The sequence below is a fragment of the Dicentrarchus labrax genome, unplaced genomic scaffold, assembly GCF_905237075.1.
Source record: "Dicentrarchus labrax unplaced genomic scaffold, dlabrax2021, whole genome shotgun sequence".
NCBI lineage: Eukaryota > Metazoa > Chordata > Actinopteri > Moronidae > Dicentrarchus > Dicentrarchus labrax.
This window is the reverse complement of record NW_026136718.1, coordinates 21,092,481-21,105,880: the sequence shown is the minus strand read 5'-3', so window position 1 is coordinate 21,105,880 and position 13,400 is coordinate 21,092,481. Positions and strand designations below refer to the sequence as shown.

General features: G+C 43.3%; 1 protein-coding gene across 2 annotated transcripts in view; it reads right to left on the bottom strand.

The window, feature by feature from the left end:
* The window catches only part of ncanb (neurocan b), a 137,484-nt gene that overhangs the window by 63,085 nt on the left and 60,999 nt on the right, over positions 1-13,400 (bottom strand). For both annotated transcript variants that reach the window (XM_051377107.1, XM_051377106.1), the window contains exon 9: positions 9,703-10,947. In XM_051377107.1, coding sequence (XP_051233067.1) covers positions 9,703-10,947 — 1,245 coding nt within the window. The remainder of the gene's footprint in view (positions 1-9,702; positions 10,948-13,400) is intronic.

The following is a 13,400-nucleotide window of genomic DNA, read 5'->3' as shown; positions in this document are numbered from 1 at the left end:
TACTGAGCTGGCAGGAAGTCAGTGCTCAAGGACAACCGACAACTCAGATACTTGCTGAATCGAGGCTTGAACCCAGCTCGGCCACTTGAAAGGCTACCATCCTTTGAGAATGTGTTCATATCTTAGAAGGGAAGGTTGTAGATGGAGCAGGTGTAGCGATGTGATTACTGTACCCAGCCTGAGCAGAGCAGCCTCTGACAAAGTAGGATTGATGAGCACTGCAGGGGAGGGAGCAGCTATTTCTGTCTGTCTGACCACATGCGGTGCCCTGTGTCAGCCTGCATATACAGTACACGGCCTTTGTGCGTGTGAGAGTGCATGTCCAGGGGTGAAAGGGGTGAAAACAACACTGCATGTAGACCGCTAAAACATTCCATATGTAATCCATTACAGCAATGCATTAATTATTACTGAACACGCTGAAAGTTGCAATCAACACTGGATTACTCAGATGACTAAGACTACCGTGCCAATATATTAACCTGTTCCAAGATATTATTTATTTACATAGTTCTATTATCAATTTTCAGTCCTATGTTTGTGGTGTAAATCAACCCTGCAGGTGTATGTGACATAAAAGAGAGGAGATGCAGCACTTATATGTTAGAATATACAAAAATCTTGAAAAACACAAAAATAAAAAATCCACATAGACAATTTTAGAACAGTTTTCCACTTTTAGCTTCACCTCTTTTTAACTGCATAAAATGTTTTCTCCTCTTTGCACAAGCAAACACATACACACACACACACACACACAGAGACATGCGTGTGCACACACACGCACAAACTATGAAAAAGCATGACACTTGCAATTAGCCACAGTGCCAGAAGCCTGAGACAGCAGAAAGCAGCCGATGCGCTCTCAGTGAGCACCTCCTGAACTGAGCGTCACACTGAATCAGCCTGGAGAGGACCAGGGAGGAGTAACATGCCAGCAATTTAATACAACCCAATTCAGCGGGACTGAACGCCGAGACTGATGAAGAAATTGAGGGTCTATTGTTACAAGAGCGGCACTTGTGGCGTCTCCATTCGTCCTAAATAAATTGCATTATCTGGGCTGTCAGAGTGGCAGGAAAATAATCCATCCTGGTTTATCATCACAAACACATTCTATCCACCTTGGATTTTTTCCCCTCTTCTCTTCAATGTGTCTTTACTCTCATTTTCAGGGCTTTGTGAAATGGGAATATTCAATCAACCTCATTCTCCTTTTTAAATTATCCAACAATATACTATATGTACACCAGACTGAACGTAGGCAGAAAAGAGGAGGGTGTAACAGTCACTGTCAGTAATGCAATATGAATTATTCATACTGTGCCTTACATGATTACTGAATAGAACATGTCAAGTGATTCCACAATGCAATGAACATACATGTGTACATGATTATTATGCCTTCTAATTAAGTGAGGCATGTTATTTCAAGTGTATTTCAAGTACAATAAGAATATCATGGGAACCAAATGAATCTGCAAACTTTTATTTTGTTTGCTCTGGCATAAGCGTCTGGCCACCCTCCCATTCAGACAGATTTCCACCGCTCCTGGATCTAGTTGGACCAATCACAACTGTCACAATCTAATATGGAGCAGGTTTTTGTATGATGATATGATGACAAAAGAGTGTCACCGGTCCAGATGTTAAAAGTCACACATCATGTATTTCATTGTTCTGACTGTCTATCCAATTATCCAATCCAGTCACAAGCTCACAAAACCCAGATCAAATTATCGACTTAGACAGCGCTGATCAAATATGATTTAAGATTCTGTTACTGCATTGTCTATTTCTCACCTCAAATGTTTTTAGAAACACATTTTAGTGTACTGTTTAGCTGTAATTTGTGAAAGTTTGTTACTAGGCCGCCATTCTTTTCCTGCTTGAAACCTGACCATGCACCGCCCTAACTTGCACGTTGCATGTTTAGTACTAAGTCACAAAGGATTTTTAGCTGGTTTTTACCATTAGCATAGTTTTACCTTCAGAGAATAGTAATGGTGTGGATCATTCTGTTTCAAAACAAAACCATGCATCACTATGGAAAACAAGCTGTCTAGCGTTTTAATATCTCCACAAATGAATTCAACTTACAAAGGCACATCATTTGCTTCTGGCAGTATGCATTTGTGGTGCCGTAAATATTTGTGTCTTATAAGTCTGCAGCTGACAGACAACACTATTTCCTATTTGGAGAAATTGACTTCCACTTTTCTCTTCTCTCCATTTGATGAGCCATTTCCATCATGCCCCACCGTGATTGGCAGAACTGCTTAAAAGGGACGAGACCAATGACGGACCCTCCCATTTATATTCTACATCTCCCAAACCTCTTTCGCATATTGGGCCGCGTGAATATGAACAAAAATAACAAGTATGCTTGGACACACCTTGACTGACCTTGTAAAAACATGACCTTGCGTGTTGTGCACTTTGTTGTGAATATGCCATTACAAAAGAGCCCTAAATCAGAAAGCAAAAGCAGGAAATACACAGACACAAACACACACACACACACACACACACACACACAGACAGATTGGGGATCTCATACTCCCTTGCCTGCATGCTCATATTCCACCGTGGTTACTATCAAGAAGTTGTTCTGACAGCAGAGCAGCACTATTAGGAGAAGCAAGCCGTGGGCAGGACGGTTTGCCTGGAGACCTGTTTAAAACTCGACAAAGAAGAACTACTTTACATGACCTCACAGTGCCCCTGCCAGCAGAAACTTGCTTCCCAAAATTCCTCCAAGGCACTATTTGCAATTTGCAAACAAACCCTTTCTCTTTATTGCTCACCACATTCTGTAATTTACACCTTCATATCCAACACCCCTACCATTTAAGAAACCTTCCTCCCCTTGAGACTCTTCATCCCCCCCCCTTCTATGAGTCCTCCCCCGCTGGGACAGATCAGTGGGTGTGTCTGACAAGCCCTACATGAAGGGACCCCTCAACCCTTCCACCCGCTGTGGGCTGGCTGCTGCATGATGCGTTGTGACTGACGCTGGGAGCCAAGCACCCCTGCCACTGCTCCGCTCTGCCTTCAGCGCCGGCGACAGTGAGAGGGAGTGAAGTCAGTCAGGCAATCTGGCAGCTCAAAAAAACCCCAGCTGGGTGCACTCATCCTCTCTACTGCCACTCCTCTGTGGCTAGAAAATACCTCAATTTGAAATCATACATTTCACCGTTAACCTTGATGGCAGGTGGCTCCATTTTCAACGGCGTGCGCCTGCATGTGTGACTGGCTGAGGCGCTGACGGATACGTGTGTCTGACTGCAAATAGAGAATGAAAATGCGAGAGTGACTTCTAAGGGACGCTGCTATTCAAATCTTGTTGGGTGTGCTACAGGCATAATAGACCCTCCATTTCCACTGTGTGTTTCACATCATAATACACACACACACACACACACACACATATATATATATATACAGATCATTTTCGTTTAGAGGTAATAAAAGCAGTGTGTTGGTGCAGAGAGAAACTGATATGAAGAACAATATATGCCTGTGTAATGCTACTTTCTCCATTCTTTGTCCTCTAAGAGGTCAGACCTGTTGGATACAGTTAGTAAGGTGAAATATTCTCTCAGTAAAAGGAAGCAGATTCCTGACGTCTGATCTGATAGCGTCTGAATGCTCAATTGTAACAGTTAACATAACCCGACCAGGTTAGTCTCTCACTGCTTCACACAGCCACACAATGACTACACACAGAGGATTATATTCCTGCTGACAGCACCCTGCCAAGCTCTCCGTCTCCTTCCATCCCTCCCATCATTTCCCAATTGGTGGCACACAGAGGTGATGTTGTTCATTGCTTTATGAAACTCTACGCACCCTTAGGGGCCCTAAGGCTGTACCTGACAATAAAAACTCAGATAGGGATTCATCGGGGAAGAAGGGATAAAAAAAACATCTCTTCTCAGTGAATCCCTGACTGTGTTTTTAATGGGGTGACATATGGCTCAGCAGAGGTCTTCTCTTATCTGGTTTACAGACGCGGCTAAATGAAAATGACTACAATAAAATCAGAGATGATGACGCCTGAATGCTCCAACAAGCAGTTGATGGTTTCATCTGCTGTGTGGCTCAATGTTTTACTTTGCAGTTTTATTCTTCATTGAGCCTGTTGGTTTGACTGTGTCCTCAAAAGCCAAGAGGAGTAAACGCTCACAGTATTTGGCTGGTATGGGAATGGCACTGACTATTGTAAACTTCCAATCCAAAAATGGAAAGTTATGGAAAGTTGGATGTTACAAAAAGACAACAAATTCTCGCACAACAATGCTTTATGGGTATGTGAGCATAAGGCTCTGTGCTAACAAAACAAATACATGATTAAAAAGCATATGTTATGCCCAGGGAAACAGAAAACTGGAGCTTAGCATCCACTGTTACTATGTTACTGAAGTTAACATAGCACTTTGGTCTGCCGCCCAACTGATCTTTAGAGGGCTGTGAGATGAGAAAATATTCATAAAAACAACAACAAAACTTGTTTTTTCAGTTCTACTGCGGAATCGCTACCAGTAACAGTCAAGAGATTCAGTCATTCATCTGCCATAATGGGAGCTCTGGGTCATACAATCTAGAAAATAAAATACAGCTGCCTGTGATGGGGCTCCTAGAGGCTGAATAATCACAAGGTTTTGTTGTGGCAGCACAGATAATAAAGCATTTTTATGATGCCATAAAAATGTCTGTTTAAGACACTTTTTCTGTGCTTTTTCACGCTCACTGCAGAATATTAAACCCAAATTTTGATGGTGCATTAGCTTTACAAACATAGCTGTTTGTTTCATTGACTTTTACATGTATAAATCAACACTTTCCATTTCCCAAAATGTCAGTGAACACTCTGATAACGGATATTTTGCTTGAGCTTTTTGCCTGCTACACAGAAAATCCCTTACTGAATTATTTAGTCCCTGTGTGTTTTACTTTAACAGTTTAAAAACCAACAGCACTTTGCATAACTGCAAATATTTGCCTTTCCTATCGCCGCTTGCTGTAATGTTCAATGACCTTTCGAAGCACAACACTTGACTTGGTCCATGGAGAGTATCATGAGCTTCTGTGCTTACACATGTGTAGACAACACTTCTTGAATGCTGAAAACTACAGTGAGAACAAATTAAACATTCAACATGATGTACGACCTCGTAACGCACATCTCAACTTCCTAGAATCATAACTTCTGTTTACGTGTCCTCTCCCTCCTCAATATTCTGTTTTAATCTCCTAATGCTTCTAGACGAACGTGTCCATAAGTTAGACCATCTTATCTCTGCTATAGTTACTCTAGATGTTACAGGCACTCCAGATAGCTTTAGCCCCTAGATTTGATAGCAGGCCTGTTCGCGATAGCACTACAATAACCTCGTCCGCCAATGATGCAGAATTTATCCCTGTTCTGCGACGTGGGAAGGCTCCCTAGAATAAGGAACTGATTATGGTCTGCAGTCACCCGTCTGCAAACCGTTTTTTTAATGCCGGCCTTGTTGGCAGTCCTGTTGGTGGTCCTTCCTCCTCCGCAAAAATCAGATTAGCATTGGCAGCCACATAATACTGAAGGTGCTGGCTTTGCAAAGGAAGAGTCAGGGAACACAAAACTCCACTTTAGCAACATCGTCATCCTTGTTGGCACCAATAACGTAGACGTCCCTTACCCATGAAGCACAATGATGACATTTTGATGTTTTTGTAATAAAAAGGGTTTAGGGTTGACCTGCTGAGAAGGGCACCACTATTTTTTCCAGGAATATAGACAGGTGTTTAGTTTGACATTACGGTTATAAAGCAAATTCAGTGGATTTTAAACTGAGTGATGTACACAAAAGGCTTTCACACCACAGAATACTTAAGCTCATTTTCAACACTTTGGTTGCTTCGTTAGTCCCTTGGTTAACAGGATGCAAAGAGCCTATGCTCAGTCAGCACAGAGTTTTCACATTTCACATTTCATCCCACACCACGATGAGCCCAGTGTCCCTCAAGGCTGTTCTTTAACAAATCCTATTCATTTAATTTGCGGCAGCCAATAGCACAGGATTAGATTCAGTATGAGTGCTTGATATGGAAAAATATGGTGGAATTACACCATGAAAAGAAAGAAAGAAGAGAAACTTGGAGACGAGAAGCAGATAGAAGGATGACAGATCAGGCAGCGGGTGGATTTAAGGGAGGTGACTCTTTGACGGTTATAAAGCAAATTCAGTATCCTGACGAGTATCCTGCTGAGCCCAAGGATCGTACAGGGGACAGATACGGTTAGATGGCAATTGACTGCCTTGTGTTGTACCACATTGGCGTTCAAGAGGCTATCAAAACATTATACCGGAGAGAGTCATAACAATGACCAGAGCAGTAATAAAAGATATAAAGTCAGGGAGACGGGGTACGAGAGAGAAAAAAATCCAGTAAGGGAGAGACAGAGAAGAGAGAGAAAGAAGGAATAGAGAAAAAAGATGGGAGACACAGGGAGGGAGAGGCAGGAAAATCAATAGACTTCTATATGCAGCATCGAGAATGTGCCCTCTCGCTGCTCCAGACAGCCTATCCAAGGACTCCAACAGCCAGCAGACAAACTGAACATCTATCCACAGACCCATACTGATAATATGCCACCCCAGCCTGTCCCTGTCTCCATTTATCTCCTTCATTCCCCCTCCATCCCCAAATGCACACACACACTTCACCCTACTGGCTCTTCTCCTCCAAATTTAACACTCTAATTTGGTTGAGGGCTGCCTGCCGTGTTATTGATGCTGCCAGAGGTCTGATCCATCTTGAGCCTAGGACAAGGCTTTAGTCAAGATGGCTATAACTCAGAGGCATCCCATTCCCTGTTTGCCAGAGTATCAGACTGGCATTGGTAATTTAAAGGCTGGACAGACAGCCTGGCATTACTGTATCCGCCCGACTTGCTTCGTCACCCCAAACGGCCGGATGCCAGGCCTTTCAACCATTCAGTAAATTTCCATGCTTTTCGGGACTAGAAACACATTTGTAACTTTTTTGTGGCGTTACAAACTTCCATAAATGCTGTCTTTAGGATTATACAATATGGAAATGAAGATATGAGTAATTGAAAAAAGGAATAAAATGCAACGTGTTTACTTTCTCACAGTGTTCTCAAGGAAGGATTAAGACATATTCAGTTTTGTGTGTTTGTGTGTGTGTTTGTATGTGATGGTGCGACATGTGGGATGGATTATCCTGAGGTTTACTCCTGAGAAAGCTTGGCATACTGGTGCTTCTTCACATATATTTAGTTTTTATGTGTGTGTATGTCCACCCATCTGTGTGGGTTTAGCTGGAGGCCAGAGCGATTGGGAATTGGAAAGCTGGATGTGGCATTAAACCAGCGTCTTATCACTCTGATATATGGCCAAATAGGACACAGAGCAGCTGAGACTGTTCTGATAACAAACAAAGAATGAAGATGGGAAGGAAGTAAAGAAATGTACAGAAAAAAAGAAGGAAAGTAGGAATGGGGGAAGAAAAAAAAAAGATGAGATGGAACAATGCGCTCTCTGGAAGCCCACGGGACTGAGTTAGTGTAGTCTCTGATCATTGATTAAAGCGGTTTATGTACTCCCACCTACAGCATCATAGAGGACACACTCACCCCTCTCGTCCTCTCCTTTTCTTCCCCCATTCTTCTCTCCTAGAGCTGTCCATCCTTCTGCCCTTTCCCTCCTCTCTGTCTCTATCTCACTGCTTTAACAGGCAGACAACCATTGCCGTAATTTTCTCTGTACTATAACTGACAACTACAAAAGGTCACTCGGAGGGAGGGGTCTCATGCTTCTAATCACTCAACAAGAGCAGGGCCACTCAGTCCATTCAAATGTCACTGTATCAGAAAAACTGATAAAGACAAAAAAGTGCTCTTGTACTCCTGTACTCTTTTTTTCATTTCCTCATGCAATAAACAGACTACTATTCAATCAAGTGTCCTTGAAATGCAATTACAAAAGTCAAGAATTTGATTTTCTGACTGAAATCTGAATTACGTGTTCACTAAATAAAAAGTTTTATGCTCACACTCCACTGTAAGCATGCAATACAGCACTCTACCCCAAGCAAACAAGATGGACCTGTGTTGAGCCTTTGCACTGTTATTGGTTTTCTGCTGCACATTCTCCTGAAACCACAGTTTTATCAGAATATCCGCCTCCTGCTGTTATTAAAAGGAATAAGGAAAGTCCCCCACTTCTCAATCTCCTGTAAACCAGAAATCACTTGACCAAAAGATGGCTCCCCCGGGAAAGACATACTATTAAGACAACAGTCAGTATTGGTAGAAAACGCTTGTAAATGACCAAACAATCAAGTTATGATCCTTTACCAGGAGAAGATCTTTGACGTAAATCAAGTGGGTGCAGCTATTTAAAAAAAACATGTTGTAATTGGAAGTAATTTCACAGTACATGACAAATTTCCATCTGTCAAACACATTGAAAAATGTATGTCACTTCTTCCAGCCTAATCAAATTTCTGTCTGAATGACTGAGGTGTTAACATAGGGTGCATGTGTTCTGAATAGGCTGTTATTCTTATTATTAGTGGCAAAAAAGGTTTCATGTAAATGCAGCTACTGAATTCCTACCAGCTCTGACCCATCCATGTGGTGACTTAAGAAGAACATTTTTAGAAACGCACTTAACTTTTCTTTTTAGGGGGACTAAAGATCTGCATCATGATTTAAAAAATGTCGAAAATACCAGATGCACTGAGCTGAGGATGAATGACTGGCATTAGTTAAGCAGAAACTTACAACAAATATTGCGGATCTATCTCTACAGATGCAACATGAACATTAAGTAAACACATTTTGCCTGTTAAGATTACACATTTAGACAAGGAAGAGACGAGTGGCCCTAAGTATTCAGCGTTTGTTATGTTCATCTACTCTGTGGTTTTCTGCCACAGTAGCAGGTCCATTAACTATCAAAAGAAATCAATGCGAGCATGCTGAGACAAACAGCACAGACACTGCTATTATTGTGAACGACAAGTTCAGAGATGGAGTGTGAGAGAGGAAAGTTGAGCCGAGCGGAGTGAACATGGACAAACTTGAAAATGAGAAAGGAGAAGAGACCGCAGTCAATTACAAGTCCCATCTTGTAGTTTGTGTCTACATTGATTTGTTGGGGACTAGGATCTCTGCCTCTCCCCAGTTCACCTAATTGCACTCACTCTGACCCTCTAATTACTTCACTAAGACCTAGCTGGTCTCACCTCAATGCACTGCCTCACTGTCTGGAGCTGTCTCTCTACACCAACGTGGGAGGAAGGGAGAAGAAAGGAAGAGGATGCGAAGGCAAAAAAGAAAGAACAAGTCTGGATTAAGAATGCATGATGTATGTCAAAGTAGGAGAGAGACTGGAGATGTAGAATGAAACAACAAGAGACAGACACAGTAAGGAAATAAAAGTGTACATTTGAGGTGGTTTGCAGAGGCGGTGAACTCAGGTGGAGGGCATGCAGCAGTGTTAACATACTGCTGTTACTGTACTGTATGTCACCTCAGGACAACGATGATGTGACTGATGTGTCTGGCTCTTACTGAGCTGCATACATAATTAAATAAATTGCTACTGATTAGATAATCACTCATAATTATGAAGATAATAATGACAGTGAAGTTCATTCATCAGGAACACCAGGGAGCTTACGTACCTGATGGGATGAACCCAAAGGCCCAGTTGGGCACGAGAATCCCGAAAGGGTTGTTTGTGTCTTTGTTGTCTTTGTTGTCTTTGTCTGTCGTCACTGAGGCTTTGTGTTCCTCTGACTTTGGGCTCATGCCTTTGAAAGGTGTCCACCGACTTCCAACCACAAAAGACTCAGACACTGCAGATCTGGATTCCATTTCTGTGGCGCCAATGTTGGAGCCTGACGCGAAAGTAGTCAACTGAATGACACCCGTAGTCGTTTGAGATCCCTCACTGGGTGCAGGAGTAGCTGAGAGGTGGCCCTGCAGGTCGGATGTGCCTGCTGTTTTCTCCCTCTCTTCCTGAACCCATGATATAGAGATAGACGGCTCCTCAGTGGTGGCGCTGTTTGAGGTCTTTTCTGTGCTGGTTGCTGCGGTGGTAGGATCCGTCCTCTGTGTGTCTCTGGTTGTCAGTAGCTCCACTGTGGTCACCTCAGAGGTTGTCAGTACCTCCATTAGGGTTTCAGGTGTGAAAGTCACCACCTCCTTGCTGCTTGTGCCTTTGCTGTGCTTCCTAAAAACTGGAGTGGAATCTGAATTTGAACTACCCTCTCCTCTTCGTGAAGAAGCAGAGGAGAGGTTTTCAGTAGGCCGGCGGACATAAAGGATCTCTCCCCTGGCCTCCTCTGCTGTGTCTGGTTCCTGGGAGCCCTGAGGTGGGGTGGTGGGCTGGTCCACTAGCTGCCACTGGGACAGAGTGGTGTGCTCTGCCACAGTCACAAGCTCAGTCTGGCTTTGGCTGAGTGAAGATTCTGTTTCAGGACTCAGTTTGACACCACTACTGTCCACGTTGCTGGCTTTCAATCCAAACCCACCAGGAAAGTTGCTCCCTTCAGCGCTCCCCTCTATCTCCCTCTCCTCCCCTGATGCAGATCTGGCAGCTGATGGTGTGTTAGCCTCTTCTCCGTCCTGGTCCCTTCCCTGGCCTGAGTAGTTTTCTGGGTTGTCCTGTCGAAGGGAGGTAGGCAGGGTCATCACTTCGAGTGGCCCCGCTTTGGCTTCCATAGGCTCCCATGTGGGACGTTTACCCACGTAGGCCACATTTCCAGGGGGGCCTAGTTTGGAGCCACGCATGGACTTAATGGCCCACCGAAAGTGGCTGCTGGGTGCGGGAGCAAAGGCCGAGCCTCCTCTGGGACCCTGAGGACCGGATATGCTGACACGTTCAATGGGCGGTGATCTCGCGTTGGGAGCTGATGCAGTGAATTCTAAAGGGAATAAAGAGACAGAATAGACTAATTAATATGATTCCATTATGGGGGTGGGGAGGGTGGGGGTGGATTTAATTTTATGGATGTGTAATTAGCAATTAAAACTCAAGCCTGGATTACATGAGCCCCGTATAACTCTTACAGGGAGCACAGTTTCAAGATTTTAATGAAAACATGAGCGTGCTAGGATCAGCAGTGTGAGCACTGCCCGATGCATGTTCACTGGTATGTGTTTGTGTCATGTGTAGATTTATCTATTTATTTTTTTGTCCCCAAACAAACCAATTTCTATTTTGGATTGTAAACTTACTTGACTTAACTCTGTGTAGAAAGTGTGCTTCTTTCCTCGCCAGTGGAGCTTATCAGTATGGCTACTAAAGTTGCTGGAGTTTGTAGACAAAGATGGGAGCCATAGCTTGTGAAAACCCATAAACACACATGCACACAGAGACACAAATGCACCAAAAGGATGGAAGGATGTATTCAAAGTAATTTCACACTTCTCTTCTCTGTCCCTGTTTTCTTATTCCCCGTGGCTTCTTTTACCCCAAACAACCTCCTGCAGGGACACACTTGCCTGTGGTGAGAGAAGCCAAGTGGAAAAGTGCAGGAGCACTTGCAACATGATAAGCAAATGACTTGGTCCACAACAAGCTCCATCTAGACCTGTTTATTTAGATGAAGTGGTCCACTGTACCTTATCAGCTTACGGCTTTAAACCAGACACTGTCTACACCATTAATAATTTATTCTGTCTGCATGTGTGACTCACGGCTGGTGTGTGTGTGTGTGTGTGTGTGTGTGTGTTTTTTTTTTTTTTTATGGCGGTGGTTGCAGTCGTGTTACTGAGCGGCCCGGCTAATGTTGCTACCATCATCGCTCAGCTCGGTTTGCCTGTCCTCAGTTCAGTTAACATGTCTGAAAAGTATAGCAATACAGCAGGGGGTGTGCAACACAACCCGGCACAACAAATTACTGCGAGGGGGAAAACATACACAAATATGTCCATGCATAAAATATTAAAATGTATGTAAATTATTCAGGAGGTCCGCTGTTGCCTTATACCCAAGTGAGGTTTATGAGCCTGAGGTTCATTTCCATAAGAGCCATGTAGACCGGCGTAATTGTCCTATTAATAATCCAAATAGCTAATTACATACCTTTACTACACACACTGATGAAAGTGAGAATAATTAAAAACATTAATCTGGTTTGAGCATCTATGTAATGACCCATGTAATAAATAAAATGAGACAATTAGACATAGGTTTGGATGATTTCTTGTTGCTGTTTAGAGCACGCTGAAGGTTCAGGTCTGACACTGTAAATCTGTTTGTGGAAAAGCCACAACTCGAAACTGAAATGCTGCAAATAAACCCCCGTTCAGACGGTAATTGTGTGCTTCCACCGTGAGTGGTTCTGCTGTGTTGACTCCACTTTACTGGAGTAAACGGGCTGAGAGAATCCCTCGGGTCAGGCAGACATGATATTAAATTGTGAGAACGGAGGCTGACAATGAGAGACAGAGAGAGAGAGAGTGTGAGAGAGAGAGAGAGAGAGAGAGAGAGAGAGTTGGTACCAATGCCACCTCTGCCCATCTGCAGATATGGCATCTAATAACAGAGACTGAGGAAAAGTTATTGGATGGCCATGTGAATCGTGTCAGGAGTGTCAGCGCACAGACCCTACTGTCTTCTATCACAGAAATTCAGTCTGTGCGGCGACGAGGCCGATGTGAAGCAGACATGCATTTCCTTGACAGACAGTTGGAGCTTGAACGTAGAGCTTATTCAAATTCTGCATGACTGTATTGGAGGCTGGATTGCTCCACTGGGAGCTTAACAAAAAAATAATGAATTCGATAAAATGTTCAAAATATTTTGATTTGCATTGGAAAATAAATAAATAATTGAAGTTAACGCTCTACATTCTGAGATTTCTTTCAAATTTTAAATAATTTGATTCAATACTTGAATCCTATCGTTCTTGCGGATGTACTGTCTACCGAGTAAAGCTTTGCATCCCCCTCAATCAAAGAGGCAACATGGCACCATCAGTTACTAAGAAGTGTTGAGATCCAAGGGATAGCCTGCGGTGTGCAATAACAGAGTTAATTCAGCTCACTGATGCTAGTTTAAGAAGAGACATCAGTTGGGCAGCTTTCCATCACGGCAACATTAAAGAAAAAAAACAACTATTCCTCACCTCTCTTCCCCTTTCTTCCCCTTTCTTCCCCTTTCTTCCCTCTGTCTCGCTCTACTCATCCCCCCGCTTGTGTTCCTTATCCTCGCTGTAGTGATCATTACCGCCTACCTTCAGAGAGCCAGGGCCTAATTGGCAGAGACACAGATGGAGGTGAGAGCAGACGGCAGTGCAGCCCAACCTCCACGTTAATTGGATACGGCTGTGAATAATGCATGCGGACTAAAGCTTGGATTTTCATTAATACC